Source organism: Balaenoptera borealis (genome assembly GCF_965194805.1).
Source record: "Balaenoptera borealis genome assembly, chromosome: 6".
In the NCBI taxonomy this organism is placed as follows: Eukaryota; Metazoa; Chordata; class Mammalia; order Artiodactyla; family Balaenopteridae; genus Balaenoptera; species Balaenoptera borealis.
In genome coordinates this window covers 44,871,118-44,889,188 of record NC_138863.1, presented here as the reverse complement: position 1 = coordinate 44,889,188, position 18,071 = coordinate 44,871,118, and the positions used below count along the sequence as shown (strand labels likewise).

General features: G+C 37.2%; 1 protein-coding gene across 1 annotated transcript in view; it reads left to right on the top strand.

Moving 5' to 3' along the window:
* The window catches only part of ANKAR (ankyrin and armadillo repeat containing), a 71,510-nt gene that overhangs the window by 21,280 nt on the left and 32,159 nt on the right, over window positions 1-18,071 (top strand). Inside the window, 8 exon segments of the mRNA XM_082397476.1 lie at window positions 1,144-1,179; window positions 5,351-5,552; window positions 8,341-8,549; window positions 11,184-11,288; window positions 12,642-12,883; window positions 17,727-17,799; window positions 17,802-17,875; window positions 17,877-17,895. Coding sequence (XP_082253602.1) covers window positions 1,144-1,179; window positions 5,351-5,552; window positions 8,341-8,549; window positions 11,184-11,288; window positions 12,642-12,883; window positions 17,727-17,799; window positions 17,802-17,875; window positions 17,877-17,895 — 960 coding nt within the window.

The window sequence follows — 18,071 nt, the reverse complement described above, 5'->3', positions numbered from 1 at the left end:
TGCCATGGTATCCTAGTGCCCAGAAGAAAACCTGGCATTGGTAGGTGCTTGAGAAATATTTGTTGAATGAATGGCATGATGGATGAATTCAGGGTAGCCTTTGATAATCACTGACATAATTAATATACAGTGATGTACCATAGAAATTCTGAGAAAAGGGAGATAAATAGAGATCCCAGCAGAACATCCATTTCTTATCCCAGGCTCTTAACCAGGTAATAGTTTCTTCATACTATATAAACATATTTAATAACAAAAAATTCCTCTATAATCATAATTTTAGGATTAATGACCCCTTTAAGGCTAACCTGGTTTAAACTTTAAAAAGCAAATTTTCTTGATTATTATTGTAGATATACATACATATTTATATGTTCATTGGAATAAATTTAACCAGTATAAAAATAGTAAAATTGAAAATAAAGTGGAAGCCCTCGACAACTGAAGAGGGAAATAAAATGTTGGGAATAGCTGATGCAATAACATTGGCAATAAGAAATGGCAATTTTACATTTTAACTTGCTGCCTTAAGAGGCTGTGTTACAGTTTCACACCAAAACAAAATGTGCTGCTTTAATCCTATTGACTACTGATAAATTTCATACTCTATCAGTATAATTAAAATGTTTTGGTATTAAGATGCTTCTATTACTTAATTAAAATATTCAATACACATGAACTTAGTTAAAATAGAGCAAAATTCAGTCAAAATGCAATGGGTGGCCTGTTATTTAAAGATGTGTTTTATTTTAAGTGTTTTTGGTGTAAAAAAAACATTGGTAATTAAAGTGTCTCATTCATCCTGTGACTATATAGATTTCCATTTGCTGAGAACTGAGTAGAGTTTCAAGTACGGAAAATATCTATGTGTTATTACTTAACCAACACAAAACTGCCCCCGTGAGTTTTGGCCAGCCACGAGCGAGGCAGCGTTTCTGGGTCTGCTCTGATGCAATGTCAGACGCGTGCCCACACCCAGATGACTTGGCCCAAAATTACACTCAGTTCTGCTCGGTGTAATCCTGTCACCTGCATCTCAACATAGTCATTTTGTTCTCCTTCATATGAGTCAGTGTTTACTAATTTAGGAAACCTTTTGCATACTAATAATCATACTTCTATGTGTATTCCCTTTTAAAACAGAGTCATCAAAACTAGACATGAAAAAAGAAAGAAATGGTAAGACATAAGTAAAATACTTGGTGTATTTTTAAAAGTTTATATGTTAAAACTTTTCTTGTAGTATATAATCTTCAAAATGCTGTCACATGAGAATAACACAAAATGATTTTTATATACATTTTGAAGTATACATTTTTTTCTACCCATGATTATTTATTCATCTTTTTCTTAAGTTTTGGGGGATGGTTCTCTTTTTTTTAACCGTGGAATTTGCAAATTATCTCTACTTATTTTTGTAAAATCAGGCCCCAACGTGGGTTTTATGCCTAAAAAAAGAGCAGTTAATATTATTTAGATATGCTACCATCTAGTGACATTAACAATCTATGAGGTCTGAGGAATGAGCCATTCTTGCTGAGGTGAGAGACTTGACCCAAGTACTGTGTATGAAGAAAACAGAAAAAAATTTAAAGGATACACCTTCTATATCTATATCTAAAAGGCTATACCTTCATACTCTATATAAGCTAATTCAAGGAGGGTTTATTTTTAAAGAAACCATTTACAAAGACCTGAATTTTGTAAGGGGAGGGCAATAGTTATTCAAACCAGCCACCTTCCACTGGTGGAAGAACAGCTAACGTGAGATGACCAGAGAGGATAAGTATGCTGACCTCATCATCCTCCTTCTCCAGTCTCCTGCCAGGGCTCCCCATTGGTAGTTACTGACAAGAAGCCAAAGGACAGGGATTGCAAAATCTGCAGAGGCAGAGAGCAGGGAGGGTCTTAGAGGGAGGTGAGTGGGCCTGGAGGGGGAAAAGGAAGCTTATCTACAGGCCCACCTACCCTGTAGGAATTTGCAATTGAGTAACAATAGTATACCTCCTGCATTATTGCTCTATTTTTTCCCTTTTTCTTTTCTAAATATTACTTATGGCTACCTTGTATAATATTATTTATTTGTTTATTGTGGCTTGCTCAATTGAATATAAGGTCCATAAGGGCAAGGATTTGGTTTACTCTGCCATAGTATCCTAGTGCCCAGGAGAAAGCCTGGCATTAATAGGTAGTTGGGAATAGTTGTTGTGTGAATGCATGATGGATGAATGCAGGGTAGCATTTCACAATCACTGGCATTATTAACATACGGTGATGTACTACAGAAATTCAGGGAAAATTCAGGGAAAAGAGAAAAATGGCTTTCAGGTCCCATTAGAGCATCTGTTCTTTAGACCAAGGTTCTTTCTCTACCCGAGAATAATTTCTTCAGACTACGTAAACCCCTCCAGGACTTCCCTGATTCGAGCATGACTAGGACAGTGTTTCTCAGCCTCAGCACTACTGACGTTCGGGCTTGATAAGTCTTTGCTGCAGGGGCTATCCTATGCACCGTAAAATGTTTAGTCGCAGCCGTGGCCTCTACCCACTAAATGCCAGTAGCAACCCCTACCCCAGCTGTGACAACCAAAATATCATCAGACATTGCATATGTCAAGGGGAGACATTTCATCCCACTATTATTGGATAAACTTTCAAGTATGTAGGAATCACACAGGTATCTTGTTAAATGCAGACTGATTCAGAGGGCTGGCTGAGAGCCGAGATCCTGCATTTCTATTAAGCACACTTTAAAGGAGTAAGAGCGGGGTGTAAGAATAGTATTCCTGCCCCTGGGTTGTGCTGAAATATTTTTTGAAGGAAGGTAGAGAAGAGAAGGAGAGGGTCAGTGGGGAGGTTAGTATTGTTTAAAACAGGCAACCAACCAAACCAAACCAAACAAACTTCAGTTCATTTTGATATGTTTCTCCTGCTGAGCTAATTGCGTTTCATTGATTGAAATGAACCAAAATGTTCTGTAGTCCTGATTAGGTCTCAGTCTTTTGGGGAACTTGTGCTCCTGAACCATGAACTTCAACTTGCTTCTCAGTCCCTGCGTGCCCCTTAGGTGGATCAGGATGGCTGAAGGGGACTGTAATTGGGTACTTCCCTTCCCCCAGGTAGGTTAGGCTCCGATAAAACCTCAGCAGGTTAGGCTCTGGTAAAATAGTTTCTCCTGAGGACCGACTGGCCTTGTTAAGAAAAATAGAATGCTTTGGTGTATTTCCAAATGGTTCCTTTCCCCCTTCCCCTGCTGGAAGCACAAGGGGGTATTTCTTCAATATTAACTGTGAGGACCTGGTCGAGCTCCTGGAGATAAAACTCTCTAAAGCATGGGGGCCCCTTATGACTGGGTCCCCTGGAGTTTCTCACTATCAGACTTGTCCACACTGAGCCACCAGCAATTTGTCAATTACACATCAGGTTTTCTGACTCTGCCACTCGTTCCTATAGAGGTTTCTGCTCTTGGGTTTCTGCTCCAGTAAGTTGTGATTCTCTGTATCTGCCTGTCTATCTCTCTAGTTTTGGGAGCAGCATTTTTGCCATATGACCTCACTTCTCTAATGGATCTGAGAAGAGTTGTTCATTTTTCAGTTTGTTCAAGTTTTTACTTGCTGTTAGGATGGATTGGGGACTTTTAAGCTCCTTACATGCCAGACCAGAAACTGGAAGACTAAGCAGTAATTTTAAATAAATAGATTTGGGTCAGATGTTATAGATTATCAAAGGCTATGATATAGAGCTTAGACTACTAAGGCAGGCAGGAGGCCATTGGAATTTTCTGAGTTGGCAGAAAAACAGTGCTTCACTGAGGAAATACCATTTTGGCTGAGGAATAAATAAGACTTAGGTAGACCCCAATCAGAGAAGTGTTGTTTGGGAGAAGGAAGCTTTCAGACAGCAGAAATAGCCCAGGGTGACCGGATAATTCATCATCCAAATCAGGGAGTTTGAAAATGGAAGGGCAGTATTAATAATTATGCTGGGGCAACAGGCATAGACCAGTACTTTCCTGGACGGTCGATCACCCTACATTTGAGGAGCTACAAGAAGGCCCAAATAAAGAGAACAAGGTGTGTATGTTGCCTTTCTTTCTCTCTCTCTCTTTCTTTCTTTCTTTCTCTTTCTCTCTCTTTCTTTCTTTCTCTCTCTCTCTTTCTTTCTTTCTTTTTCTTTCTTTCCTTCCTTCCTTCCTTCCTTCCTTCCCTCCTTCCTTCCTTCCTTCTTTCCTTCCTTTTCCTTTTTAGACGGGGGATGGTTCAGGTTAAGTTGGAGCCAGTGCATCCTTTTCCTGTACTAATGATCAGGTGGCCTCAAGATGTCACTAAAGAGTTTTAAACAAGGAGGTAAAAAGATCAGATTTACATTTTGAAAAAGTGGATTGGGAAGGGCAAGAACAAGGTGGGGATATCAGTTTGGAGATGATTATGGCTTTAAGTAGGGTGGTGATGGCAGTAAAGATTACGTTCTAGAGATATTTAGACTTGGTGATGGGGACTGGTTATGAAGATGAAATGAGAGGAGTCTTTCAGGTGTCTGGTTTGTAGAACTGGCTGGATGATGATATCCTTCACTAAATTAAGGAGCGATGAAAGAGGATCAGGTCTGGAGGAAAAGATAGGAGTTCAATTTTGAATATGATAAGTTTGAAGTGGTGTGTGGAGATGCCTAATGAGATGATTGATAGATCTGGAGCTTGGGGAAGAAATCAGACCTAGAGACATAATCCTGGGGGTCATCAACTTATAGATCGTAATGAAGCCATTGAGAAGATAAAAGTCTTAAGGTTCATTTAGATATCAGGACAATGAAAAGGTCCCAAAGGAGACTGCAAATAAGTATCCAGAGATATTGGAGAAAAATAAGAGTGTCTCATATCACAAAAGCCAAGGGAAGAAACCTTTTTAAAATGGAAGAAGTGTTCAACTTACTTTTGAGAAGTAAGATGAGACTTGAAAAACACCCACTGGATTTAGTGACATAGAAGCCTTTTATGAGCATATTTTTTCAATTTTAAAGAACCTTATCTCCTACTACAAAACATTTGAATAAAATGGAAAATAAACAAGAAATAGTTTATTTTATGACTCATACATTGACTTAATTTTTCAAATATTTAATATTTTCAGTGTTATTTATTCTTCTTAACTTATAAAGAAGTATTTATTTTTAATGGTCAGACATCCTGAGTTAAATAAAGAAGTATGGAGTTGCCTAAGTATATCCTTTTAGTGATCTTCTTGGGAGCTTTTATATCACAAGACTAAGCTCTGTGGTCGGACATTAAAAAGGCATGTTTTTCAGAAATGTTAGCTCTTTGACCATTGAAGTAATTGTCCATCCATTCTAGGTCCAACACCTCTACACCTGGCAGCACAGGCTTGCTCATTAGAAACAACCATCTGTCTACTTTGTTTCAAAGCTGATTACACACTTTCTGAAAAAAGAGGCTGGATGCCAATTCACTTTGCTGCTTTCTATGACAATATCTGCATCATAATTGTTCTCTGTAGGAAGGATCCTAGTTTACTAGAAGCTGAGGCAACAGCTGAGTAAGTTATTAAGCATTTGTAAAAATATAAATTTCTGCATTCATGGCTTGCCCCAAACACTGACACTAAAAGGACTGGTTGTTATGATTGATTTGAAAGGCTATGTTGGGCTTACTCTGCTGTCCTTTCTGGTCACTGTCTTCTCCTACCACTTATCTTTAGAATTTATAAAAATGGGAACTTCTATTAACCTATGCATATTTTCTGGAAGAATAAGGGCTTCCAGGGAAGCCCTAGGAAGTTTTTCCTAACCTTTTCCCAAAGGTGTGGTTCTACAGATTAGTTTATCAGGTTAACTACTGATACTTAGTGTCCTGGAAGAAGCATGAGACAAGGAAGGAGAAAGTTGTTCTAAATTGGACCTTATACAACCAGGAAGCAGCCTGAGGGCTCCAGACCAAGGTGGATAGACCGTGGACAGTAAGAGAAATATCTAGTGGTATCCAGAATAGAAAGACATTAAAAAAAAGAAAAGAGCTTTGCAATAGGGAAACATTCCAAACGGTGTTCTGTTTCACAATTTAGCAACCTTTAGGGTGGAGGTAAAGCTTCTCCTGAGGATACATTCTTGGCTAGTAATCTAGATACCAGGTTATTATTTTGGTTTAGGCATAGTTTCAGATATTTTTGGGTCTTCAAATAACTTGTCGATTATTATTCAGTGTAGAAATAAATCCTCCCTAGGTTGGGGCAGAGATGTGTGTGGAAAAGCTTTCGGGAAACCAGGGTCTCTGGCTAATAGATTGTCTGGCAAATGGATTCTGGAAAGAGCCATGGAATGTGGAGACCTGAGTTCAGTTCCTAGTTCTGTCATATTTTGACAATGTGTCTTTGAGCAGAAGGGAGCTAAAAGACTGGGTGGATTGTAAAAGGTCAAACAATTGAAAATCAGAGGTAGAAGTAAGAAGCTATCTGTGAACGTAAGGAAGGCGCAAAGGATTCGTAGAGAAGACAATTACCAAGGTTGAGATCTATGTGGAGCCAATGAGGAGTGTGACCAGGCTGGTGCGTATGAATGTGGAGCACAAATGAAGGTATGCCAAGGACCTGAGAGGTCAGGACACAGATGGTAGTTAGCATGGGTGCTGAATAGGAGGAGGCATGTTGGCGAGGCAGCCAATACATGAGCTAGGCTGGCGGAAGAGGACCCAGCTGGCATGGGGCAGTGGCAGTGTGGAACTGGAAAGGGCCATAATATAACTTGCTAACATATTTTTCAAGTGAGGAATATCAGAGTGATGGTGTTAGAAGTCGAAGTTATCTTTATTCCTACCACTGAGTAGGCGAAAGACAGGAACAGAAGAACACTCTTGTTAGAGTAGAAAAGGGAGAAAATGAAGAGATGTTTACTCATAAAGGATGAGTTTCCCCTGGGCCCAGGAAAAAGAGGAGAAGCTTGGGGCCAGCTGGATATTGGTGAGGGTTCAAGGACAGGCAGCAAGAGAAAGGGGCTTCATGAAGAGAAGAAGGCATGGGTATAGGGATAAAAAAAAAAGTAATGTTTGAGGCAATGTGATATGGTGAAAAAAGGCAGGGGGACTATGTATGAAGACTGTGCTAATAAGCACCTTATTCATCCCTTACACCAAAACTGTCAGCTGATTTTTGTTACTCTCATAATTTTACCGACAAGAAAGTAACCCAAGTTGCTTAAGGTCACATTGCTTGTCAGTAGACCTGTTAGTTAAGATACAGTTGAAGTTGCCGTGACAAAGCTAGCCCCAAATATCTGTAGTTTAAAAAAGATAAACGTAGTTCTTTTTCATGAAGTCTGGGTTGGTGGTCGAGGGCTGGCGCAATGGCTTGGCAATATGAGAGACCCAGACGTCCTCTTGTTGCTTCTTCACATGTGGTTTCCATATCCTGGTACAAAATGGCGACTCCTGCTTTCATTATTATGCCTGCATTCTAGCCATGAGAAGAAAGAGAGAGGAAAAGTAATGGCACACTCCATTTCTCTTTAGGGAATTGCCCAGGTAACTTCTACTAACATCACACAGGCCAAACTCAGTCATGTGGCCATACCTACCTATACGAGGAGGTAGGAAATGTAGCATTTGGCTGGACTGCCATGTGCCCAACCAAAAACTCTTCACCATCTAAAAAGCAGATAGTGGGTTTTTGAGAAAAACTGTTAGTTTCTGCCCACACTGAGGAAGCTGGGATTTGAGAAGTGGACATGAATTGTAAAGAATGGGTTAGCAGCTGCATAGCACAGGGAGATCAGCTTGGTGCTTTGTGACCACCTAGAGGGGTGGGGTAGGGAGGGTGGGAGGGAGATGCAAGAGGGAGGAGATATGGGGATATATGTAAATGTATAGCTGATTCACTAAGTTATAAAGCAGAAACTAACACACCATTGTAAAGCAATTATACTTCAATAAAGATGTTAAAAATTAATAATAAAAAAAAAAGAAATGGGCTGGAGCACTACCTGAGCCTCAGTTTCATCATTTGTAAAATGGGCTGATAATACTTGCCTTGCTTTTTCCTTCACTCATAGAATTGTAGGGAGCCAATGAGATAGTATAGTCTAAGAACTCTGTACATTATCAACTTCCAAACAAATTGTAATGCATGATAATCAAGTTGGGAGGGAGGGTAGGGGTAGCCAAGGCAAGGGAGGCAAATCTACTGACATGTGGAATATACAGAACAACACTATGTAAGGAAGAGAAGATGATGTATAAATCAGACTTCCTCCAACAGCCATTTTGATAGTTTTACAAGAAGTAAATTTGACACTATGTGTGTGCTCAATTATTATGACATATTCCTTGATTTTTAGGAATCAGTGTACTCCACTGTTACTTGCTGCCACTTCGGGAGCACTGGACACTATTCAGTACCTACTTTCTCTTGGAGCTAACTGGAGAAAAACAGATATTAAAGGAAATAATATAATTCATTTAGCAGTGCTAACCTTTCACACGGAGGTTCTCAAGCATGTAATAGAGTTAAATATTCCTGAACTCCCAGTTTGGAAAACTTTGGTAGGTGAGTATAGAACACATAATCTCTTTATAAATAAATGTTCTGATCATTATTCAGTTTAATTATTGGTACTTATTCTGAAATAAAACAAAGTAAAGCATTCATCATATTTTGAGTTAAAATCAGAAATACAAATAATACTGGACTATTTTTGTGTGTGTAAAAGTAGTTTTATTTCTAAATTAAAATAAAAGAATAATAACCCAGATGATATTTCACACAATTATATTTATTTTTATTTTCCAACTTTCTCCAAAAGTCCAGCCATCCTCAACTCCATAAAAAAAGAAAAAGAAAAAGAGGTAGGAAATAAAGTTTGAGTGGAAAATATAAGATTCCTTCCAATTCATTCCTCACCTCCTAATTTTAGAGACTGATTCAGCACCATCTTTCCTCATATTTTGATAATGTTTTGTGAAAAATTCTATTTGAGGTTTTTTCCCCCAATTTATATTCAATCTAGCCAGAAATAAAGGTAAGAGTTACTGGCCAACTGAATGTACACATCTAATTTTACTCCCTCTCAAGACCCTACTAAAATTACGTGGAGATTAAATAGCAGGAAACAAGCATTGAAGAGAAAACAGGAAAAAGCAATAAAATATTGAAAACAGACAGGCAAATCTTAGGACCTAGCAGACCAGAGAAATCATTCCAAGCCAACTCTGGGAAAGCTGAGAACGTCTCAGATTCACACCATAAATCCCCAATAGACTGGCTGGAGAACTGGCGGTGCCAGTCAGGAGTGCTCTCTGCAGAGGCTAAGCAGGAAAGACCTAAAGATCTAAAGCGGGAATTCTCCCCAACTAACAGGAAACTGGGAATCTGACCCAAGAGAAAAGCAAAGGGAATTTCAAAGATGACAGCAAAGGGAAGTCCCAGAATGGAAACCGTGTACCCAGACCAAAAGGAAAGTGTGGGAGGAATGACCAACAGGTACAAAGAAAACTAAGCAGATGAAATAAAATGAGGAAATTATTACCTCCAGGAAAAAGCAAAAGTAAGGAGACACAAGGTAGTACACTGCAGTACTTAGCTGTGAATAATATCTGTATAGGCATTGTAATGTAAGTGTTGAATTTTCATTTAACGAAAAACTATAAATATAGGGAAGGGGGGAGCAGAGGAAATGGCAGAGCAGTGTTGAAAGAGCTAGTTTCCCATTTATCATGACATGAAGTCAGTCAATGATGTCTAGAATTGATATAGCCAAAGGTAACAGTGTGTATAAATATTTAGAAATGTGGAGATATGTAAATCACAGAAGGTACAGGGAAAGAGTCCAAAGTGGTACTATCTGGAGAGAGAAAAGTGGAGAGGGTGGGGTAAAGAACCGTTATATTTTGCTGTAGGCTTTTTAGTAACATTTAACTCTGAATCATGAGCATATGTTACTTTAATAAAATTAAAATTAAAGGAAAAATTAAACAACTTGGAGAATGAGAACTGACATTTCTCCCAACAACTCGTTTTAGGATGGGATAAGATAAATAAATATTTAAGATTTTCAACCTACTGATGCACAAAGTCTGAGTAACTGGCTTCAAAACTGGCTCAATACCTGATTTTGGAATTTACTGGGTGCTGGGAACACATTCCAAGTATATCAGCCCAAGAGATACTGGATGGGGTTTTCAGTGTTTATTTGTATGCATATACATCATTATATCTTTGTCTTTTGAGAGGTAACTAAGAAGAGTATCCTGCTGCTTTTGATAAAGGCTAACACATTTGAAATGCAGTGGTAGGACCTTCTAGCCCCTAACGGTAATAGCCTCATGGCACAAAAAATTCTTGACAGCCACTCCTTCCTACAGCGATTGTTGGGAAGTCCTGATAATGACATGAACACAACCGTAACCATGAGCGTCTGGCCACTGCTTCTTTGCTTCGTGCCGTATAATAGCTCTTTCTCCTCACACTACCCATTTACACTATGAGTAAAAGAAGAATTAGAGTTTATTAGAACTCCCTGGGATTAGCTCTTGGAGTGGAAGCTGAATTTTAAAAGAGAGTACCATGGAGTGAACCAGCTAGGTAGGAGTCAGGACAAGATTTGTTGTTATAGGGGCTGGGTAAAAAGAGATGAGCAAAGATATTTCTATGTGGTTTTGCTTGAGCCAGAGATATTGTTTAGAATCATGTATATTTGTAGTATTTCCTGTCTGGAGTATAAGTTCATTCAAGATTTTTTAAAAGTATCTTCTTCATACTCAGGAAATGTATAAAGCTTTAATGGATATTAAAGTTTTATTGACAGTAATGTAGTTTACTTTGCTGTCCTTGAAAACCCATACTCAAATTTTATTCAACGACTGATATCAGGCAAGAGAGAAGTATACTGTTTTCCAAGCGAATTTGAGCCTTGTGGCCAGCCAATCTAAGTCATTCAGACCAAAGATAAAAAATTTCAGAGTTTTTTAATACTAATTATATAGATTATAAACTTCAAAGAACATGGGTGTTCAATCCGTTTAAGCACCTCACAGGCACAGAGGGGAATTTAATGAATGCAGTTGGTGGTGATGTTGGTGATCTCAACTCATGGCTTCACTTGGCCTGTACAGAAACAGAATCAATCATTCCATTACCTCTTATGAAATTACAATGTGTACTTTTCTGTTGAAAACTTACCAGAAATGTTGCAGTGCGAAAGCTATAAACGAAGGATGATGGCTGTCATGTCTTTAGAAGTAATCTGCTTAGCAAATGATGAATACTGGAAATGTATTTTGGATGCAGGTGATGTAAAATCTATTAACTATCTTTTGCTTATGCTATTTTATGTAGAGATTTATTCAATCACTTTAAAATGTATTTTTAATTATGGAGAAAACTTTTTAGTTGATTTTAACTTTCTATTTTTCTAAGATCATTTCCTTTACCTGTAAACCTTATATTTTATATTCCAAGTGGAAGCTGCACAGTATCAAAAAACTATATAAATCTCATTTCTCTAAAAGTTTGCAAACTTAAAAATTATATTAAATTACTGCATCATACTATCCTTATGTTTACTTTCACTTAAAAATTATCCCTATTCTGTATTTGTACACTTTATTTGTAAAAATAGCAGTTGCAATGTCAGGCTTGGGTTTGTAACTAGCTCTACATTTAGAACTTAGGCTAATTGCTTACTTTCTTTATGCCTAATTTCCTCATTAATAAAATAGTTACTACCTCACAGGATTGTTTTGAGAATAGCACTTCCCATTATAACTTTCTGAAATGATGGAAATATTCTATCTGCACTGTCCATTATGGTAGCCATTACTCTAATGTGAATGTTGGGCACAAATGAGATGCTTCATAAATATTTGTTGAATGAATGAAAAATTTATTGTAGGTAGTCCGCTAATATGTTCCTAAAACCATGTACAAAAAGCTCTTTGTCCAAAAAAAGTGAACCACAGATAAACAAGTCATGATGGAGGTTTCATTTAAGGTAGCTAAATACATATATACATCCCTAATTATACCCATGATATTTCCAGCATGTCATGTGTGCTCTTTAATGTTTTTCCTTCACATTGAACTAAAGTAACAAGCATCCAACTGAAGCCATACTTTCTATTTTCACCACGCCCAATGATTTCCATCTTTGAACCAACTGTAATTAATGAGGCTAAGACTGCTTTATACTAGATTCAGCACTTTTCATTTTTCAGTTGATTGTATAAAATATGGGTAAAACATAATAAAATGCTCAAATAATTACACAAACAACTGCCACACAAAGTTGATGCAGTAACCAAAACTGAACTCTACCATATGGTAGCTCAAATAATTTATTTATCAATGATCTTAAGCCAAAATTCAATGTTTCAGAGGTGGCTTACTATCACCAATATGAAATATATGATTGTGTGCTATGTGAAAATCAAATGTGTAAACAATGAGAGCCGCCTACACTATAGAAAAGACAGAAAAGTACACTTGTGTAGTTTCAAATGATAATTTTATAAATATTTTATAGAATTATTTGCTAACTGTTTATATGGCAATGCCCATAAACATTATTTAAATCTTATCATGATAAATTGACTACAAATAGTTACAAACAATTCATGCTTTTTCTTGATCTTTTCATTGCAGGCACCATTCCTGCCTTAATCAATCTATTAAAAGGTTCCAAAATAAAATTACAGTGCAAAACAGTTGGGTTATTGAGTAATATCTCAACCCATGCAAAGATAGTGCATGCTCTAGTAGAAGCAGGAGCCGTTCCAGCTTTGATCAACCTACTGGTTTCTGATGAACCTGAACTACACTCTCGGTGTGCTGTCATTCTATATGATATTGCTCAACTTGAAAACAAGGATGTTATTGCCAAACATGTAAGCTCTTTTCATAGAACATCATTTTGACTGACTAATTCTTTCATATAGAAGCTAGAAAGATACATACCCATTTCATTATGCAGTGGCCCTCATAAACTCTCAGGGAAGAGCTCCAATCTTAATGAGGATGGCAAAAGAGCAAACCTGCCACAATCCCACGAGTGCCGAAATTAAACAAGAGCAAGATAGTACCAGAGCAAGCACAGCAAAGGGTTGTCTGTTTTCCCTATCCCGAAGTCTCACAAGGCAACAGAGTGGGCCCAGGTAGATCATACCCGCACATTGGGTTTGTGTCAAATCTGAGGAACGTTGAGCTTAAGAAACCTATCACTTTGGTAGCAACCAGTAAGCAAGCCTATTCTTTGCCTGGCGGTAGACGTTACCACACCTTTCAAGAATGATAGCAGGATGAGCCAAGATCCAGTAAGTGATAAACAGCATTAGGATATGAGTAAAAGTTGTACTTGCACATGTACCACTTCTAGGGCCCACATCATGGGGTAATGGCATTATAATGAGAAAAACCACAGGCAAATGAAGCGAACAGTAATTCGAGGAAGAGACACATAAAATCTTGCTAGCTCCAGTTTGGCAAGGTCTGGGGAGGAGTTTATGTTACGTAAGGAGGTAGTATCAGCTAGGATAGCCTAGATGATATTGTGGTAATATCTCCCAAATATCAATGCTAAAAACAAATGAAGATTTATTTCTCAGTCAAAAAAAAAAAAATGATAGCTACATAAAAATCCTGAAAAATGGCCCAGGTAAAAGAGCTGTTACAATCTTGATACACTCCCAATACTGGTAGGAGTTCAAGAGACCAAGGGAAAATTGTTTCTCAACAAAATTATCTGGTAAAACTATCACCTGGGACAACATGGAAGACAGGCCAACTGCTTATTTAGCTCTGGGGGATGTGGTTGCTTCTTGTTGTTTATGAGAAGATATTAAAAGAAGTACTACCATCTTGGCTATTTCTGTTCTGGCTGGTAAATGTAGTCTATTTGTGTACCAGAAAGAATTAGAAGAAAAAAAAAAATTTTTTTTTTGTGAACACCAAGCAATCTTTGCCATGCTGTATTTTTTCAAATAAAACCCACCTTATTATGTCTATTAATATTTTATATAAGATCTTTTAAAGATATTTATAAATAAGGTTATTTTTATAGTTTTTGTCAGGTGATGCTTCTTCATTATGGACTGAGTCATTTAGCATTATAAAATATACCCTTTTTGTCAAGTTCAGTACTTTTGCCCCAAATTCTATGTTGTCCAAAATTAGATTTGTGATCTTTGTTTTCTTTTGTGCTCTCATGTTTAATTTGGCTTTGCTTATCCTTTTCTTTTTAACTTTTTGGAGTCATTTTACTTCTTGCTGGTTGTTTTGTTATCAATCATTTGGAAAATATATTAGAAATTTTCCCCTCCCCCCAGACCCACAACTAGAGTTAGTCAGTTAGTCTTATTCATTTAGACCTCACTTTAGACCTCTCCAGTGATTCTGATCACCCAGTTAGGATAAATGTGTCCCTTGTATGCAGTATATTTAGGTTTGCTTTGTCATTCACTTTTTATTGAATATAGCTCATTTACATTTATTGATGTGATGTTTAATCTTAGTTTTGGCATATTTTGTTATTATTTTTGTTTTTTTAAAAATCTTCTACTGTATGAGCAGGGTTTTCTTCCTTTTTTTTCTTTATCTTTAAATTCCAGGACTTACACATCAGTGTTAGTTACCTATTTTTCCTGGGGCTTGGTTTGACTTTTCAACATGTACATTCATCTTCTTTTATTTTCAAAATGTTTTCTTGAATTCATGTCTTTAAATATTTTTTCTGTATTATTCTTTCAGTAAATTCATAAACAAGTACTTTTTGAGAGTTTATTATATGGAAATACACTTCTAGATGTTAGGGTTATAGCAGTGAATAAAACAGACAAAATCCCAGCCTTCATGGAGTTTTTATTCCAGTTGGGGATAACAAGACAATAAAGAAAATAAACCAAATATAGTATATTCGATGAGAATAGATGTTAAGGAGGAAAATAAAGCAGGGAAAGGGAAGAGGGGAGCTTGGTAAAAAATACTTCACTAAGAAGCTGGCATTTGAAAGGGGGAGAGGGGTGGGGGAGGGATACATTGGGAGGTTGGGATTAGCAGATGTAAACTATTATATATAGAATGGATAAATAACAAGGTCCTACTGTATAGCACAGGGAACTATATTCAATATCCTGTGATAAACTATAATGGAAAAGAATACAAAAAAAGAATGTATATATGTGTGTGTGTGTGTGTGTGTGTAACTGAATCACTGTGCTAGACAGCAGAAATTAACAAAACATTGTAAATCAACTATACTTCAATAAAATAAATTTAAAAAAAGAAGTTGGCCTTTGAGTACAAACCTAAGATAGATGAGGAGGTGTGCCATGTTTTTCTGTTGGGAAGAGCATTCTAGGCAGAGGAAACAAATGCAGAGTAAATGAAGTGATAGTATGCCTGGCATATTCAAGGAATAGCAAGTAAGCAAAAGTAGCTGAAGAAAGAGAAATAGGAGACACTCTTAGCTGGATAATGGTGGACAACATCATGTAGGGCCATGTGGATAATTGTTAGACACCCTGGCTTTTACTGTGAGTATGTTAAGCCATTGAATAATTTTGTTCTGGGAAGTTCCATGAAGAGATTTATATCACTCTACCTTCTGTGTTGAAACAGGTGGGCAAGGGTGGATGCAGCAAGACTAATTAAGAAGCTATTTTGGTAATCCAGGTGACAGACAGTGGTGTCTTGAACCAGGGTGGTAATAGTGGAAATGGTGAGAAATAGTTATATTCTGTATTATTTTTCTGAAAGTTGAGTCACCAGGAGCTGTGGGAAAGCTGAAAGATCTGGAGGGACCTCAAAGGAGACTAAGAAAGAATGGCCACCGAGGTAGGAGGAAACCTGAGGAATCTGTTGTCCTATCAGCCAAATGGGGAACGTGTTCAAAGAGGAGAAGAATATCAATAGTGTCAAAGGCTGTTGTAAGATGAAAGTCAAAAGTTGACTGTTGAATTTATTGATCACTGAATTAACTAACCACTTCTCTTTGGGAAGACCAATTATTTGTGTATTATATCACCTTTTCCAGTTTTATACAGCTATCATTTTCTCTCTAGTCCTTTTCCACTCACTGTTTTATTTCATTTTTTCCCCCTCAATCCTATCCTCCTTGTCTCTTGCTATGTTTTCTGGCCTTGTTTATTTTTGTGTAGATTAAAGTTTGGCTTTTATATTTTTCCACATCTTTCCTGAGCTTTTTCAGCTCTTGTTTCACCTCTCCCTGTCTCAGAAAATCTTCCCTGAGCACTGATGTCTCTCCTATGCACCCTTGTTTTATAGAGGTGATTGCCTAATTAATTTTTTTCATTGGTAACAATATACCATTTTCAGTTAAAGTTTTTCATCTACTTTGTGGCATATTTTTCTTAAAAGCATTCTTTATCTGTCATAAGTTTTCCCTATTTTTTGTCTTATAATATATTTGGACAGATCCTGTTCTACTTCCTTTTTGAACATTACTCACTTTGAATTAGATAAGTTCTTTCTGGTCTAGATATTTGCAGGAAATACATGTGAGAAAGGGCCCAGATCCATGTTCTAGGCTAGCAAGAATATGACATATGCTACAGGGTTTTATGCATGGGTCCTTTCAGCTTCACTTTCCCTTAGCCAACAGAGACTGTTGCATAGTACTCGTAATGTGGATTCTATTTCCTCCACAATGCAAAAGTCTAATCTCTTCCTTTTTTATCTCACCAATAAGACTACTTTTTCCAAACCTCTTATTGGTATCATTCTTTATTCGTCCTTGCCCTCCTTAATTTTTGAAACTTTAGGACAAATTGGTCCAGGAAAGATCCTGCTGCCATCCTCCATACCCATTCCTATTGTTCCAGACAGGGAAGTGTGTGTTGTGTGTGTATGTGTATGTTTTCCTGCCCTTAAGGTAGAGCCACTTACTTTGGAAAACTGTGTTCTGCCAGTAATTCCTGTAGCCAGTGGCCATGGGAGATCTCGCGTATCCCTGTTGGCTACTCATAAACATTTATTATGGTTCAACATTACTGATGTCTCCTAGCTTTATTGAAAATGACATTACATTTCTGTTTCTTATCTTCTTTAATATCCTTTCATTAATTCTGTTAGTAGGAGAAATGCCATCTTTACTCCACTTAAAATTAAGAAACTATGTTAACATTTAAAAATAATATTTTGTGTTGCATAAATATAATTACCAATTACAAGTGCAATGTATACAATAGCAAATATTTCCAAATGGGCACTGTATTCAATTGGTATTACTTAGTTGTTTCACTTTTAGATACTTAAATGTTACAGTGAACTTGCAGCCTCAAATTATTTTGGTATAGAGGAGACTATTTGAAAATATATTTATAGAGACTTCCCTGGCGGTCCAGTGGTTAAGACTCTGCACTTCCAATGCAGGGGGCATGGGTTTGATCCCTGGTCGGGGAACAAAGATCCCACATGCCATGTGGTACAGCAAAGAAAGAAAGGAAGGAAGGAAGGAAGAAGAGGGAGGGAGGGAGGCAGGAAATATATTTATAGAATACTTTCCTTAATATTGAAGCATAAGATATGCTCAAAGTTGTAATAACTGTCATTTAATGTGCCATATCCGTAGGCACGTTTGTTTATGGGCAGTTGTTCTCTCCTAAATAAGCAGATATTTATAGCAAGAAAGATTATAGACTTGTGTTTCTAAATAAAGATAGCATACATATTAAATAAATTCAATTATAATTAAATCTTTTTGTTTATTTTTAGAATGGAATTCCAGCTCTGATAAATCTTTTGAACTTAGACATAGAAAGCGTGCTAGTAAATGTAATGAACTGTCTACAGTATTATGTATGGGAAACAAAAACAATCAAAAAGCAGTGAGAGACCATAAAGGCATCCCATATCTTATCACATTTCCTGAGTTCTGATTCAGGTAAGTCTTTTTCTTTTTCTTTTTATAAATTTATTTATTTATTTATTTTTGGCTGCCTTGGGTCCCTGCTGCTGCATTCGGTCTTTTCTCTAGTTGCAGTGAGCGGGGACCACTCCCCACTGCGGTGCACGGGCCTCTCACTGCAGTGGCCTCTCCTGCTGCAGAGCAGACTCCAG